Genomic DNA, 18,656 nt, shown 5'->3' on the forward strand with positions numbered 1-18,656 from the left:
GACATTATACTACATTGTGTAGATACATTACTGACGTGTGACGTCGGACATTATACTACATTGTGTAGATACGTTACTGACGTGTGACGTCAGACATTATACTACATTGTGTAGATACGTTACTGACGTGTGACGTCAGACATTATACTACATTGTTTACTTTTTATCTTTGTGAAAAAGTTTACGTAATCCCAATTGATATAGGATATATTACAGTCACCTCCCAGTGTTATGTTTCTCGGGTTCTAGCGAACTAGGTGCTGTCAGCTTTGGACATAATTGACGAGGTGTCGTGATCTTTAACGCGGTGAATATCCCGCCTCCGTGTAGGTTACGCTCTTTACGGTAAGTCATTTCAAAATAACGTTCACTGTCGACTTTGATGGTTTCGTCCGTCTAGGATTCACAACCAGGAAAGCACCAGGTTTCACATAGTCAATTGCAGTTTTTACTTCAGCAAATTTATTCCTAATGATATGACTGTTTACTACAAGTGTTCTCCAGTTGTTTTATTTGGAGGGGATGATATCTCCTAAGGATGTTGGTGCTGCTATAGTGTCCGAGGGTCTTGTGGACACACTGAGTGTGTTCCGGAACAGCACTCTGTTATCGACTTCATATCAGAAGTGATGACTATATGTTCTATGTGCAGTTTTAAGACTACGTACTACGTACTCTTTGCGAGAATGATGAGTCAATAGATCAGAGGATAGTCTTTTGACAAGACACTGCACTTGTTTTGATGTTTCATAGGAATGATATGTAAAAGTGTCTACATTCATCTGTCACAGTAGCAACACAACCAGGAGACGTTTGATTTCTGAAGGTGATTGTATTTCGTGTCGCTAATTTCCATACAGCCATTGGGATACCATATCCAGTTAGCGATATTGTACGTACCTGAGATCTCGTGTGGGTGCATGAGTTTCGTTGTCAGATTTTTGGTGAATGTTGATTGGCGGCCGTTTGAGTGTGTGGGTAGGAATGTCGGTAATTAGGTGTAGGGGTTTTGGTGTGGAAACTTACCAGGTCCTCGACGTCGTCGGGAAGCACGCTAGTGTACCCCCAGGGATGAAGCCACATCTGCCCATAGGAGTGAACGGTCAAATAAGAGACAAAGTTTTGGTCCTGGTTGTCTAAAATGTAGCGCTGAAGACCGTCCGACTCTTGCTCGCTAAACGCCTTAGTACCGGTGTAAATGTCGGAGCAGATACTTGTGCTGCCACCTATAGCTACAATGAGTGTTAGAAATGTCGTCTCAGCACAGTGTTAACATGTCGTATGTAAGTCATCACAGTTAGTATACATTATATACATAGACTGACACACCAGGAGCGTTGCGTCTGTTGGTAATGTAGAAAGTAATACGTTAAAGATGTAACAAAGACATTACTGAGACTGTTACAGCGTCCTGGTGGGTAAAACATATTGTACTGGTGGGTAGTACATATTGTACTAGTGGGTAGTACATATTGTACTGGTGGGTGGTACATATTGTACTGGTGGGTAGTACATATTGTACTGGTGGTGGCACTGGTGTACTGGTGGGTAGTAAATATGGTACTGGTGGATAGTACATATGGTACTGGTGGGTAGTACATATGATACTGGTGGTGGTACTGGTGTACTGGTGGTAGTACATATGGTACTGGTGGTGGTACTGGAGTACTGGTGGGTAGTACATAAGGTACTGGTGGTGGGACTGGTGTACTGGTGGGTAGTACATATGGTACTGGTGGTGGCACTGGTGGACTGTTGGTGGTACTGGTGTACTGGTGGTGGTACAAATGGTACTGGTGGTGGTACTGGTGTACTGGTGGTGGTGGTGGGGGTGGTACATATTGTACTGGTGGGTGGTACATATTGTACTGGTGTGTAGTACATATTGTACTGGTGTAGTGGTGGGTACTACATATTGTACTGGCGGGTGGTACATATTGTACTGGTGTAGTGGGGGGTAGTACATATTGTACTGGCGGGTGGTACATATTGTACTGGTGTAGTGGTGGGTAGTACCTATTGTACTGGTGGTGGTACTGGTGTACTGGTGGTGGTGGTGGTGGTACATATTGTACTGGTGGGGGGTACATATGGTACTGGTGGGTAGTACATATGGTACTGATGGGGGTACTGGTGTACTGGTGGTGGTACATATGGGACTGGTGGTGGTACTGGTGTACTGGTGGGCAGTACATATGGTACTGGTGGTGGCACTGGGGTACTGTTGGTGGTACTGGTGTACTGGTGGTGGTACAAATGGTACTGGTGGTGGTACTGGTGTACTGGGGGGTAGTACATATTGTACTGGTGGTGGCACTGGTGTACTGGTGGGTAGTACATATGGTACTGGTGGATAGTACATATGGTACTGGTGGTGGCACTGGTGTACTGGTGGTGGTACTGGTGTACTGGTGGTGGTACATATGGTACTGGTGGTGGTACTGGTGTACTGGTGGGTAGTACATATTGTACTGGTGGTGGCACTGGTGTACTGGTGGGTAGTACATATGGTACTGGTGGGTAGTACATATGGTACTGGTGGTGGTACTGGTGTACTGGTGGTGGTACATATGGTACTGGTGGTGGTACTGGTGTACTGGTGGGTAGTACATATTGTACTGGTGGTGGCACTGGTGTACTGGTGGGTAGTACATATGGTACTGGTGGGTAGTACATATGGTACTGGTGGTTGTACTGGTGTACTGGTGGTGGTACATATGGTACTGGTGGTGGTACTGGTGTACTGGTGGGTAGTACATATTGTACTGGTGGTGGCACTGGTGTACTGGTGGGTAGTACATATGGTACTGGTGGGTAGTACATATGGTACTGGTGGTTGTACTGGTGTACTGGTGGTGGTACATATGGTACTGGTGGTGGTACTGGTGTACTGGTGGGTAGTACATATTGTACTGGTGGTGGCACTGGTGTACTGGTGGGTAGTACATATGGTACTGGTGGGTAGTACATATGGTACTGGTGGTTGTACTGGTGTACTGGTGGTGGTACATATGGTACTGGTGGTGGTACTGGTGTACTGGTGGGTAGTACATATTGTACTGGTGGTGGCACTGGTGTACTGGTGGGTAGTACATATGGTACTGGTGGGTAGTACATATGGTACTGGTGGTTGTACTGGTGTACTGGTGGTGGTACATATGGTACTGGTGGTGGTACTGGTGTACTGGTGGGTAGTACATATTGTACTGGTGGTGGCACTGGTGTACTGGTGGGTAGTACATATGGTACTGGTGGGTAGTACATATGGTACTGGTGGTTGGTACATATGGTACTGGTGGGTAGTACATATGGTACTGGTGGTTAGACATATGGTACTGGTGGTGGTACTGGTGTACTGGTGGTTGTACATATGGTACTGGTGGTGGTACTGGTGTACTGGTGGGTAGTACATATTGTACTGGTGGTGGCACTGGTGTACTGGTGGGTAGTACATATGGTACTGGTGGGTAGTACATATGGTACTGGTGGGTAGTACATATGGTACTGGTGGGTAGTACATATGGTACTGATGGTGGTACTGGTGTACTGGTGGTGGTACATATGGTACTGGTGGTGGTACTGGTGTACTGGTGGGTAGTACATATTGTACTGGTGGTGGCACTGGTGTACTGGTGGGTAGTACATATGGTACTGGTGGGTAGTACATATGGTACTGGTGGGTAGTACATATGGTACTGGTGGGTAGTACATATGGTACTGGTGGGTAGTACATATGGTACTGGTGGGTAGTACATATGGTACTGGTGGGTAGTACATATGGTACTGATGGTGGTACTGGTGTACTGGTGGTGGTACATATGGTACTGGTGGTGGTACTGGTGTACTGGTGGGTAGTACATATTGTACTGGTGGTGGCACTGGTGTACTGGTGGGTAGTACATATGGTACTGGTGGGTAGTACATATGGTACTGGTGGGTAGTACATATGGTACTGGTGGGTAGTACATATGGTACTGGTGGGTAGTACATATGGTACTGGTGGGTAGTACATATGGTACTGGTGGGTAGTACATATGGTACTGGTGGGTAGTACATATGGTACTGGTGGGTAGTACATATGGTACTGGTGGGTAGTACATATGGTACTGGTGGGTAGTACATATGGTACTGATGGTGGTACTGGTGTACTGGTGGTGGTACATATGGTACTGGTGGTGGTACTGGTGTACTGGTGGGTAGTACATATTGTACTGGTGGTGGCACTGGTGTACTGGTGGGTAGTACATATGGTACTGGTGGGTAGTACATATGGTACTGGTGGGTAGTACATATGGTACTGGTGGGTAGTACATATGGTACTGGTGGGTAGTACATATGGTACTGATGGTGGTACTGGTGTACTGGTGGTGGTACATATGGTACTGGTGGTGGTACTGGTGTACTGGTGGGTAGTACATATTGTACTGGTGGTGGCACTGGTGTACTGGTGGGTAGTACATATGGTACTGGTGGGTAGTACATATGGTACTGGTGGGTAGTACATATGGTACTGGTGGGTAGTACATATGGTACTGGTGGGTAGTACATATGGTACTGGTGGGTAGTACATATGGTACTGGTGGGTAGTACATATGGTACTGGTGGGTAGTACATATGGTACTGGTGGGTAGTACATATGGTACTGGTGGGTAGTACATATGGTACTGGTGGGTAGTACATATGGTACTGGTGGGTAGTACATATGGTACTGGTGGGTAGTACATATGGTACTGGTGGGTAGTACATATGGTACTGGTGGGTAGTACATATGGTACTGGTGGGTAGTACATATGGTACTGGTGGGTAGTACATATGGTACTGGTGGGTAGTACATATGGTACTGGTGGGTAGTACATATGGTACTGGTGGGTAGTACATATGGTACTGGTGGGTAGTACATATGGTACTGGTGGGTAGTACATATGGTACTGGTGGGTAGTACATATGGTACTGGTGGGTAGTACATATGGTACTGGTGGGTAGTACATATGGTACTGGTGGGTAGTACATATGGTACTGGTGGGTAGTACATATGGTACTGGTGGGTAGTACATATGGTACTGGTGGGTAGTACATATGGTACTGGTGGGTAGTACATATGGTACTGGTGGGTAGTACATATGGTACTGGTGGGTAGTACATATGGTACTGGTGGGTAGTACATATGGTACTGGTGGGTAGTACATATGGTACTGGTGGGTAGTACATATGGTACTGGTGGGTAGTACATATGGTACTGGTGGGTAGTACATATGGTACTGGTGGGTAGTACATATGGTACTGGTGGTTGTACTGGTGTACTGGTGGTGGTACATATGGTACTGGTGGTGGTACTGGTGTACTGGTGGGTAGTACATATTGTACTGGTGGTGGCACTGGTGTACTGGTGGGTAGTACATATGGTACTGGTGGGTAGTACATATGGTACTGGTGGGTAGTACATATGGTACTGGTGGGTAGTACATATGGTACTGGTGGTTGTACTGGTGTACTGGTGGTGGTACATATGGTACTGGTGGTGGTACTGGTGTACTGGTGGGTAGTACATATTGTACTGGTGGTGGCACTGGTGTACTGGTGGGTAGTACATATGGTACTGGTGGGTAGTACATATGGTACTGGTGGTGGTACTGGTGTACTGGTGGTGGTACTGATGTACTGGTGGGTAGTACATATGGTACTGGTGGGTAGTACATATGGTACTGGTGGGTAGTACATATGGTACTGGTGGTGGTACTAGTGTGCTGGCGGGTAGTACATATGGTACTGGTGGTGGTACTGGTGTAGTGGTGGGTAGTACATATTGTAGTGGTGGTGGCACTGGTGTACTGGTGGGTGGTACATATTGTACTGGTGGGTAGTACATATTGTACTGGTGGTGGTACTAGTGTACTGGTGGTGGTACTGGTGTACTGGTGGTGGTACTGGTGTACTGGTGGGTAATACATATTGTACTGGTGGTGGTACTAGTGTAATGGTGGTGGTACTGGTGTACTGGTGGTGGTACTGGTGTACTGGTGGGTAGTACATATGGTACTGGTAGTGGTACTGGTGTTCGGGTGGTACTGGTGTACTGGTGGTGGTACTCCTGTACTGGTGGGTGGTACATATTGTACTGGTGGGTAGAACATATTGTACTGGTGGTGGTACTAGTGTAATGGTGGTGGTACTGGTGTACTGGTGGTGGTATTGGTGTACTGGTGGGTAGTACATATTGTACTGGTGGTGGTACTGGTGGGTAGTACATATGGTACTGGTAGTGGTACTGGTGTACTGGTGGTACTGGTGTACTGGTGGTGGTACTGGTGTACTGGTGGGTAGTACATATTGGACTGGTGGTGGTACTGGTGTACTGGCGGGTAGTACATATTGTACTAGTGGTGGTACTGGTGGGTAGTACATATGGTACTGGTGGTGGTACTGGTGTACTGGTGGGTGATACATATTGTACTGGTGGTGGGACTGGTGTACTGGTGGGGGTACATATTGTACTGGTGGTGGTCTTGGGGTACTGGTGGGTGGTACATATTGTACTGGCGGTGGTAGTGGTGTTCTGGTGGTGGTACTGGTGTACTGGTGGGTAATACATATTGTACTGGGGGTGGTACTGGTGTACTGGCGGGGGGTACATATTTTACTGGTGGTGGTACTGGTGTACTGGTGGTGGGGGTGGTACTGGTGTACTGGTGGGTAGTACATATTGTACTGGCGGGTAGTACATATTGTACTGGGGGGGGTACTGGGGTACTGGTGGGGGGGACATATTGTACTGGTGGTGGTACTGGTGGGTAGTTCATATGGTACTGGTAGTGGTACTGGTGTACTGGCGGTACTGGTGTACTGGTGGTGGTACATATCGTACTGGTGGTGGTCTTGGTGTACTGGTGGGTTGTACATATTGTACTGGTGGTGGTACTAGTGTACTGGTGGGTAATATATATTGTACTGGCGGTGGTACTGGTGTACTGGTGGTGGTACTAGTGTACTGGGGGTGGTACTGGTGTACTGGTGGTGGTACATATTGTACTGGTGGTGGTCTTGGTGTACTGGTGGGTGGTACATATTGTACTGGTGGTGGTACTGGTGTACTGGTGGTGGTGGTGGTACTGGTGTACTGGTGGGTAGTACATATTGTACTGGCGGTGGTACTGGTGTACTGGTTGGTGGTACATATTGTACTGGCGGTGGTACTGGTGTACTGGTGGTGGTGGTGGTGGTGGTGGTGGTACATATTGTACTGGTGGTGGTGCCGGTTCTTACCTGGATTATATCCGTAGCCGAAGTTACGATTCAGATCTACCCCACGGCAGTTATTGGTGTTGCGGTTAAGTGCTCGGTTCTTTCTCCATAATCGATCCTAAAAGGCAAGTAAGCGCATTCAGTAGAAAAAGCAAATAAAAAACCCCAAAGAATTAAGAAAAAAGCATCTAATAACTCGACAATGTCAATGACTTTTACCCTAAATAGGCTGAGAGAAATAGATGTCGGTTATACTCGTGTGAAGTTTAATAAAAATGTGGTTGAAAACTTCAGTCAGAAATGTGCGGATAAAACTTTTTTCAATGTTCATCAAAGAAGATGTCACCGTTTTCTTGACATTTAACAAATGACATTGACCCTTTAACCGGTTTTGAGAGATTGGTGTCAGGAAAACAAGTGTAAAGTTTGAAAAATAGAGTCATGCACGAACATGTGGGCAAGCCAAACAATAACTCTAATCATCATAAAAGGGTTTGAAGCTGTGTATAGAATATCAATTTATCAAACTTGACCTTGGACTGGACTGGTTACTTAAGATTGACATCAGAAATACTTGTTCGGAATTTCATGAAATTAAACTGAAATTTGCAGTCAGTACCAGCGGGCATGCTAAGCATTCAATTTTACAATCATAACTGAAGGATTCTGGAGTTTGACCTTGACCTCTAGCTTGCTTATGACCTTGGCCTTTAACTGGGCTGCAGAAATTCTCATGGTAGCCGTCCGGGTTTAGTACAGGAACAATATGCCAGTATACTTACTGTAGTGTGGGTATGATGGTAGCCATCCGGGTTTAGTACGGGAACAATATGCACGTATACTTACTGTAGTGTGGGTATGATGGAAGCCGTCCGGGTTTAGTACGGGTACAATATGCCAGTATACTTACTGTAGTGTGGGGATGATGGAAGCCGTCCGGGTTTAGGACGGGAACAATATGCCAGTATACTTACTGTAGTGTTGGTATGATTGTAGCGGTCCGGGTTTAGTACGGGAACAATATGCACGTATACTTACTGTAGTGTGGGTATGATGGGAGCCGTCCTGGTTCAGTACAGGAACAATATGCCAATTGTACTTGTCGAGAAGGTCTGAACTTTCTCCCGAGAGTAACTGTAGCAAAACAAACCATCTGTTAATATGGAGGGATGTTTTTGACAAACGACACAGATATTGTAATATGGTGACTCTGCAAAGTGAAATAAGCAGTAGTTAAAAGAAAATAACCAGGACCGCCAACCTCCAACACATGTCAATAACCAGGATCCCCAGCCTCCAACAAATGTCAATAACCAGGACCCCCAGCCTCCAACAAATGTCAATAAGCAGGACCCCCAGCCTCCACCACATGTAAATAACAGAGGACCCCCAGCATCCAACAATATGCCAGTATACTTACTGTAGAGTGGGTATGATGGTAGCCGTCCGGGTTGAGTACGGGAACAATATGCCAGTATACTTCCTTTAGCGTGGGTATGATGGTAGCCGTCCGGGTTCAGTCCAGGAACAATATGCCAATTGTACTTGTCGAGAAGGTCTGAACTTTCTCCCGAGAGTAACTGTAGCAAAACAAACCATCTGTTAATATGGAGGGATGTTTTTGACAAACGACACAGATATTGTAATATGGTGACTCTGCAAAGTGAAATAAGCAGTAGTTAAAAGAAAATAACCAGGACCGCCAACCTCCAACACATGTCAATAACCAGGATCCCCAGCCTCCAACAAATGTCAATAACCAGGACCCCCAGCCTCCAACAAATGTCAATAAGCAGGACCCCCAGCCTCCACCACATGTAAATAACAGAGGACCCCCAGCATCCAACAATATGCCAGTATACTTACTGTAGAGCGGGTATGATGGTAGCCGTCCGGGTTCAGTCCAGGAACAATATGCCAATTGTACTTGTCGAGAAGGTCTGAACTTTCTCCCGAGAGTAACTGTAGCAAAACAAACCATCTGTTAATATGGAGGGATGTTTTTGACAAACGACACAGATATTGTAATATGGTGACTCTGCAAAGTGAAATAAGCAGTAGTTAAAAGAAAATAACCAGGACCGCCAACCTCCAACACATGTCAATAACCAGGATCCCCAGCCTCCAACAAATGTCAATAACCAGATGCCAGTATACTTACTGTAGTGTGGGTATGATGGTAGCCATCCGGGTTTAGTACGGGAACAATATGCACGTATACTTACTGTAGTGTGGGTATGATGGTAGCCGTCCGGGTTCAGTACAGGAACAATATGCCAATTGTACTTGTCGAGAAGGTCTGAACTTTCTCCCGAGAGTAACTGTAGCAAAACAAACCATCTGTTAATATGGAGGGATGTTTTTGACAAACGACACAGATATTGTAATATGGTGACTCTGCAAAGTGAAATAAGCAGTAGTTAAAAGAAAATAACCAGGACCGCCAACCTCCAACACATGTCAATAACCAGGATCCCCAGCCTCCAACAAATGTCAATAACCAGGACCGCCTGCCTCCAACAAATGTCAATAACCAGGACCCCCAGCCTCCAACAAATGTCAATAAGCAGGACCCCCAGCCTCCACCACATGTAAATAACAGAGGACCCCCAGCATCCAACACATGTCAATAACCAGGACCCCCAGCCTCCAACACTAGTCAATAACAGAGGACCCCCAGCCTCCTACACATGTCAATAACCAGGACCCCCAGCTTCCAACACATGTCAATAATTAGGACCCCCAGTCTCCAACACATGTCAATAACCAGGACCCCCAGCCTCCAACACATGTCAATAACCAGGACCCCCAGCCTCCAACACATGTCAATAACCAGGACCCCCAGCCTTTAACACATGTCAATAAGCAGGACCCCCAGCCTCCAACACATGACAATAACCAGGACCCCCAGCCTCCAACACTAGTCAATAACAGAGGACCCCCAGCCTCCTACACATGTCAATAACCAGGACCCCCAGCCTCCAACACATGTCAATAACCAGGACCGCCAACCTCCAACACATGTCAATAACAGAGGACCCCCAGCCTCCAACACATGTCAATAACCAGGCCCCCCAGCCTTCAACACATGTCAATAACCAGGACCCCCAGCCTTTAACAAATGTCAATAAGCAGGACCCCCAGCCTCCACCACATGTAAATAACAGAGGGCCCCCAGCATCCAACACATGTCAATAACCAGGACCCCTAGCCTCCAACACTAGTCAATAACAGAGGACCCCCAGCCTCCAACACATGGCAATAACGAGGACCGCCAACCTTCAACACATGTCAATAACCAGGAACGCCAACCTCCAACACATGTCAATAACCGAGGACCCCCAGCCTCCAACACATGTCAATAACGAGGACCGCCAACCTTCAACACATGTCAATAACCAGGACCGCCAACCTCCAACACATGTCAATAACCAGGAACGCCAACCTCCAACACATGTCAAAAACAGAGGACCCCCAGCCTCCAACACTTGTCAATAACCGGGACCGCCAACCTCCAACACATGTCAATAACAGAGGCCCCCCAGCCTCCAACACATGTCAATAACGGGGACCGCCAACCTTCAACACATGTCAATAACCAGGAACGCCAACCTCCAACCCATGTCAATAACAGAGGACCCCCAGCCTCCAACACATGTCAATAACGAGGACCGCCAACCTTCAACACATGTCAATAACCAGGAACGCCAACCTCCAACACATGTCAATAACAGAGGACCCCCAGCCTCCAACACATGTCAATAACCAGGACCGCCACCCTCCAACACATGTCAATAACCAGGACCGCCACCCTCCAACACATGTCAATAACCAGGACCGCCACCCTCCAACACATGTCAATAACAGATGACCCCCACCCTCCAACACATGTCAATAACAAGGACCCCCAGCCCCCAACACATGTCAATAACCAGGACCCCCAGTCTCCAACACATGTCAATAACCAGGACCGCCAATCTCCAACACATGCCAATAACAGAGGACCCCCAGCCTCCAACAAATGTCAATAACCAGGACCGCCAACCTCCAACACATGTCAGTAACCAGGACCCCTAGCCTCCAACACATGTCAATAACAGATGACCCACCATGTCGATACAAAATCCGAAAGTAAACAATGGAAAATGATATGAGAGAATATAAGGGAGATCGTCTGTGCCGAGAAACCGGGTGAAGGGTTGAAGGAATATTAAGTTGGCTTACCTTAATTATGAATTATGAATTATGGAAAAGTTTGATTTGATCGACTCATTTAGAGAATCACACCCAGAAGCTAAAAGATATACCGGCGTAAAAAAACAACCTCTTAAACAACCTAGAATTGACTTATTTCTTATATCTGAAAATATTTTACCAAGCTTAATGTCTGCAACAATTGAACCAAGTTATAGATCTGACCATTCCAGTATAACAATTACATTACAGTTAAAGGATTTAAAAAAGGGAGAGGTTTATGGAAGTCCAACAACACTTTATTATTGGACTCAGATTATGTTAAGTCTATCAATGAAACCACTTTAAGAATTAAAGAACAATATATACTACCAGTTTATAATAAGGAAAACATAAGTAATATACCCGACAATGAAATACAATTTATAATTAACGACCAGTTATTTTTACAGACACTCCTTATGGAAATCAGAGGGAAATCAATCTCCCACTCTACTTATATAAAAAAAACACTTCTCAGAAAAATATTTTTCTGTTTAATTGAAATTCAACAGTTAGAGCATCATAATCAGTACAATAACACATTAGATACAAAAAAAAAAGCAGAATTAGAAGAAATAAGGAAACACAAACTTAAAGGAAGTATGATAAAGTCAAAAGCATAATGGATACAAGAAGGGGAAAAGCCTAGTAAATCCTTTTGTGGACTTGAGGCAAGACATTTCACAAACAAAATTATACCAAGAGTAGAGAAATCAAATGGTAATGTTATAACAGATCAGTCTGAAATATTAAAGAAATTGAACTCTACTATAAAAACTTATATAAAAAAATGATATTATACTCGATGAAGACTTAAATATATTATTAAATGAATATGATGTGCCAAAACTATCGGATATTGAGTCTGAAGCTTTAGAAGAACCATTGAACATTAGTGAACTTGCAAAAACATTAATGAAATTGAAAAACAACAAAAGTCCAGGATCAGATGGTTTCACAGATGAGTTTTTTTAGACATTATATATAGATTATTTGTCAAGCTAGACATTATCTACTGATTATTTGTCCAGCTAGACATTATCTATATTTATAACTCTAGATGTTTGAAGAAAGTTCTACAATTGAATACTTTGAAAACTCACATACAATTGGGAATTAGAATACAAAATCTTATATACAAACAAAAAAACAAATGTGATGAGTTTCAAAGGAAATGGGGCAAATGGTCTCTCTTCCTAGAATAGATATATGTGTTTTTTTCTCTCTTTCTTTCTGGCCAGCTGCTTTTGCCTTTTCTTATATTTCCCTCTTTAATTTTTTATGTGTAGGTACGAATGAATGTTCTTCACCTCTCGATATATATGTATGTGTCATTATTATACATACATGTGATGCATTGTACAGTATGTGTATAGGCTTGGATGTGTGTGCAGATGTATGTACATGTATGTATGATTAATGCATGTATGTATATATGTGCAGTGTGTGTAGAGTATGTATGTATGTATGTGTGTGTGTGTAAGTATGTGTATATATGTGTATATCTTGTGTGTATTTGTTGTATGTACATGTATATGTGCTTAGGCATACTTTTGAGTATATGAATGTGGGCCTAATTATGTACGTAGGCTTATATGAATTGAAGGTGGGAAGGTATATATGACAGGAGCACACATGTGGATATATGTATGTATTTGATGTGTGTTTGAAATTACTTGTATAATATGTTGATGTATGTCTAATATGTATACGTCTATGAAATGAAAAAGAAAAAGAAAAAAAAAAGAAATAAATAAATGCTTACCTTGTCGATAGCAAACAAACAGAAGGCCGGTGATATCCACTCCCTGGCATGGATACCACAGTCAATAAATATAGATTTAGAAGCTTCTCCATTCTGACTGACAATCTAAAGCATAAAATGTGTTAAAACTTAAAACTAAGAAAAGTATCAGCGAATCGCCAATGCTCAAGTTAACTACTTACACAGACATGTGTACGTACACACACACATTATATATACTGTTATTAAAGAACTAACATTAACCACATGTACGTGATTAGTGTAGACCTACCTCAACACCTGTATGTGTTTATTACAGACTTACCTCAACACCTGTATGTGTTTATTACAGACTTACCTCAACACCTGTGTGTGTTTATTACAGACTTACCTCAAGACCTGTACGTGTTTATTACAGACTTACCTCAACACCTGTATGTGTTTATTACAGACTTACCTCAACACCTGTATGTGTTTATTAAAGACTTACCTTTACCACCTGTATGTCCCTATTTTCGTATGTTTTGTTTGGGAGGTAAGACAGGTGCATGTTTGTGTGACCTAAAGCCTTGTTTTCTACGTATTCAGTGATCTGTAAAGATGAACCATACATATCTTAAATGTTTGCCGACAAAATGGTATGAAAATCAACTATACTTCAGTGTAGGGAGGAGACCTAATGCAGTAAAGGTACATTAGGTCAGTATTAAGTAATGTTTAAAAGGACGTCATGATTATTATAATAAAGCCATTGTCTACATACTATGTTAACGGTTTCCTGTTCCGGTCTGATCGGTATAACTAATATTAGTTAAACTGTAAATTGATTCAATGATTCATCAAACTTAAAAGTTTTAACTATGATGGTGATAAGTCATTTTATGAAAACTTCTGATACTACAGGTTCACATTCCACACGAAAGAGTTCAAAATACATACAGATTGAATAAAAAGAAGACAACTTTTCATAGTTTGAAACGTTTAGAACAAAAGTGATGAATATATATTAATATGTCCCCCTTGGTTGGGACCCTAACTTACCTGATCCAATTTGAGATATTCATTCAAGGGGTCAGCAATCTGTACAGCTCGCCGGTTCCTTCTTTGTCTGTCCTCTAAGTCTACAAGACTGTAAATATATTTTTGAATTAACCTGATCAACCATTCTGTAAAACACGTATATGTAATAATATGTAGACAATGTCTAGCTGAACAAATAATCTGTAGATAATGTCTAGCTGGACAAATAATCTATAACTAATGTCTAGATGGATAAATAATCTATATATAATGTCTAGCTGGATAAATAATCTATAGATAATGTCTAGATGGATAAATAATCTATATATAATGTCTAGCTGGATAAATGATCTAAAGATCATTTCTAGCTGGACAAATAATCAGTAGATAATGTCTAGCTGGACAAATAATCTATAGATCATTTCTAGATGGATAAATAATCTATATATAATGTCTAGCTGGATAAATGATCTAAAGATCATTTCTAGCTGGACAAATAATCAGTAGATAATGTCTAGCTGGACAAATAATCAGTAGATAATGTCTAGCTGGACAATTAATCAGTAGATAATGTCTAGCTCGGTAAATAATCTAAAGATAATGTCTAGCTTGTCAAAAAGTCTGTAGATGATGTATTCGAAATAGTCTGTCCACCTTGGCGACAGTGTAACGCTCCAATGTGGTTTGTTATATTCAATGCTAGACGTTTCCGTTTATCGGTGAATTTGACGTCTACGAGTTTGCGCGTCCGACATTTTGTGTCCCTGCAACATGGTTTAAGGTTTTTGTAATCTAACCGAAACTATTACATACGTTGACGTTGAAAAAGACAATGAAGACACATGTAAACCAAGAAAAACAACAAAGTCACTTCGCAAAAGCTGAAGAAAATTTGTTTATATGTTGCTTAAAGAGTTTTGAAACATAAGTTTCTTTCCAAACAACGAGTAGAACACCACTAAACTGACTACACTCACCAAAACTGGGGGTCACTGAGAGATCAACGGTTAAGGTTAAGATATTTTAAACAGTATTGTCTATCTAAGCAAGACATGGAACATGAATGGAATGGTTAAAATCACAGAATGGGCTATGTAAGCTTCTCGTGCTCAAGTTCACGTTAAAAATTCATTTAAAACTTTTAGTATTGTTTATATAATATGCGTACACATGTAGATCACTACTCCTTACTCAGGTAGCAGGACTGATGTGTAAGTCACACACGCATTCGTACCTTACCTTTGTACGTCATCAATCCAAACGCTGAAGTCCGCTTCCATGTGTCGGAGTTTGGACAGGAAAGGTTCGAGGGTATGAGGCCCAACCTTCACGTGGAAACTGTCGTTGGTGTATTTGGGAAAGTGCCAGAAGTCAAGCTGACCGCCGCACACAGAGAAAGGACAGATTGTTAAACAGAAATATACAACCATCATTCGCGTATCATTCTTTGAATACATTCAAGTTTAAGGATTGATTCACATAAGTCTTTATCCAACTTCTAGCTTAGATAAAAGTTAACGAGTTATAAATGGATTTGAACAAATCCTAAATAATCACGTGAATGACTTCATGATTTGAAGAACACATTAATGACCTTTCACGTATTGTGCCTTCATCATTTCAGACTTGTTTGTTTATATATTCGTTGTATAATTATTTTAATAGAACTGATACTTTCAGAAGACATCAACAACCGTATTATCAGAGAAACCCATTGTGTACAACATGATCGACTAAAATTAAAATATATTAGTGCAATTGTCTAAGACGATCCCTGTTATATGTAATATATGATTTCCGCCACGGGAAACTTTCTCCAAGTCGATTTTCATAACTAGACAAAAACATTGACAGAAATATTTTTCAAGTGAAGTTAAAACAATGAAAGGTCAATTCAACACAGGAAAAATCAAAACCAGACACTCGGTGATGAAAAATCGGACATTTGTTTTGTGATATCTTCAGACGGTTCACGGTTGGCCGGCAGGACTTAACAGATAGCCATCTTTTCTAAGAGCTTTAAAGTCATCGTCATATTGAATCAGCTGTTTCACGTATAACTGATTAGGTAGGTGCAACACCGGTAAAGTAAGACGACATGATGGTAGCCTAGGACAAACTTTTAAAATTAATTCGTCTCACCTTGAATTCATTCTCCATTTTGGCAATGTCGTGGACATTTCTCGCTGTCCTTGGAACAACCTTCAGCACCTTGTGTCTACAACACCACAACGAAACATGGCTTGCTTACGTGAGTTTTCTGATATATAACTCAATCAGAGACATATAAAAAGTAATGATGAGGGTACCTTGATAACGGGAATCAACATTTGAAAGAGAATGATAAAAGAACCCTTGATGCTGCCGCAGATCTATTCCTATTAAGGAAATCATCATTTAGAAAGCAGTTTTGGAACGTACGACATGTTATATTTTTGATGAGAGATATTATATTAACCACTAGAAATAAGAAGTTAGTAAACATCCTTTTTAAAAACTTACTGAGTCGAGACAAACAAAGTTAACAATGCTAAATATGAATATTTTGATCATGCAAGTCTCATTAACGGTACTAAAGATCAGACATGTAAGACTCATTAACGGTACTAAAGATCAGACATGTAAGACTCGTTAACGGTACCAAAGATCACACATGTAAGACTCATTAACGGTACTAAAGATCACACATGTAAGACTCATTAACGATACTAAAGATCAGACATGTAAGACTCATTAACGGTACTAAAGATCACACATGTAAGACTCATTAACGGTACTTAAGATCACATATGTAAGACTCATGAACGGTACTAAAGATCACACATGTAAGACTCATTAACGATACTAAAGATCAGATGACTTAAAATGTTTGAAATATTTCAAAAGGGGAAGGATGTCTACAAGTCAATATATAACTCTGCAATTTTTAAAAATAAGCTGCAAACACCATGCCATAATAAATTCCAGGTTACAATTAAAGGCTACGACTAAGCTGGGTGACTGATGGTCAGCAGAGTCAACCACCTAGTGAAGTAAAACAATTATTAAAGTAGATATTTAAATACTCAGTAAGCTGGAAGCCAAAACAAACATATTCTACTAAACCATATGTCCACTGCGTGAATATAGGACTCATCTCCAGCTGAAGGTCAAAAAATGAAAATCCGTATACATTATTGGTGTCTTCGTTAACCACTTGTAAAGAAATTAAAGCTTATTCAGTATCTAAAGATTACTCATTAGGACAAGTTACATACATACCCATCGAACCGTACTTTCTCCGCCAGGGCGAGAACAGCCACGGCACAGAGCAGCGCAGTACCTGCTAGTATCTTCATTGTCTACGGAACAATTGGAAGGAGCATCAGTCGAAATTAATAATGCAAAAAATAAGATTGGTCGAATTGAACGGATAAATGTGGGGAACGTTAGGTGACATGGCTCATAACTGACGGCGCCCATCGATTGCAGTATAGGCAGACGGTCTGAATAATTTATCATTTTTTTTTTAGAATAGAAATTTCTCTACACGACTCCCACAATCTTCAATATTCGGCTACTTACATGTGTGATAAATGATGACACAGTTATCAGTTCCATTATTAAACAAAAGTTAATTAAATCACACAATTAAGTTTTTAAGCACATTCATTGCTAAATAGATGCAAATTCATAAGAGATTAGTTTCGTACTGAAAAAATGCTTCTTTTACTTATTGGCATTACTTGACAAGCATATGAGTGTTCTCAATTACGAGTAGCAAAAGAATGTCAGCAATATTGAAAAAAAAACAAGTTTATGTTTGTTTGTTTTTATAAACGGCCTGTTATATGCTAGCGATTATTATTTTCATCAACGAAAATAAGGAATATTACTCCGACTTACTACAGTAAACATGTATACCAACTTCACTGACCCATGGTGTTTTCAAACATATTTTGTGCAATCATTAAATTATCATTCATCAACCGAGACCTTATACTTACCGGCGTAGATATCAGCGCAGAATGTGTACCTATGTTATTGCACAGCCTTATTTATATCTAGATAAAAGTTTTACAACATTCTGGTGACGAGGGAATAATCACGTGACGTGCGGACAAATGGCAGTATTTACCTTGAGAATGGCCATCGGTATATGTTTTATTAATAAGGTCCCACTCCACAAATATACGGTTAAACTTTTGGCAATTTTGGGAATTGAATATTATGTTGGTAGAAAATGAAATCAATCAACTGGTTTTCTGCGGAGTTCGGTTATGTATGATGTTCTTTTACCACCACAAGTACTATTAAATTAAAATGTCTTCTTGAAAATATCTGATTAATTTCGAGCTCAATGATATTTCAATTAAGTGTATGTGTCGACACTTCCGGGTGTTAAGATGACATCTTTAACAGCTTGTTGTAGAGATAA

At 41.7% G+C, this 18,656-nt stretch overlaps 1 protein-coding gene across 1 annotated transcript in view; it reads right to left on the reverse strand.

The window, feature by feature from the left end:
* LOC110462462 (carboxypeptidase B-like) overlaps positions 1-18,235 on the reverse strand; it is a 22,140-nt gene extending 3,905 nt beyond the window's left edge. The window contains exons 1-10 of the mRNA XM_021516419.1: positions 18,226-18,235; positions 17,501-17,580; positions 16,382-16,457; positions 15,479-15,615; positions 14,261-14,348; positions 13,710-13,811; positions 13,241-13,345; positions 9,465-9,560; positions 7,261-7,357; positions 1,027-1,232 (exon numbers count right to left, since the gene is read on the reverse strand). Coding sequence (XP_021372094.1) covers positions 1,027-1,232; positions 7,261-7,357; positions 9,465-9,560; positions 13,241-13,345; positions 13,710-13,811; positions 14,261-14,348; positions 15,479-15,615; positions 16,382-16,457; positions 17,501-17,577 — 984 coding nt within the window. The 5' untranslated portion in view covers positions 17,578-17,580; positions 18,226-18,235. The remainder of the gene's footprint in view (positions 1-1,026; positions 1,233-7,260; positions 7,358-9,464; positions 9,561-13,240; positions 13,346-13,709; positions 13,812-14,260; positions 14,349-15,478; positions 15,616-16,381; positions 16,458-17,500; positions 17,581-18,225) is intronic.
* Between the last annotated feature and the right edge of the window lie 421 nt (positions 18,236-18,656).

This window comes from Mizuhopecten yessoensis, unplaced genomic scaffold (assembly GCF_002113885.1).
Source record: "Mizuhopecten yessoensis strain PY_sf001 unplaced genomic scaffold, ASM211388v2 scaffold1461, whole genome shotgun sequence".
Classification (NCBI taxonomy): Eukaryota; Metazoa; Mollusca; class Bivalvia; order Pectinida; family Pectinidae; genus Mizuhopecten; species Mizuhopecten yessoensis.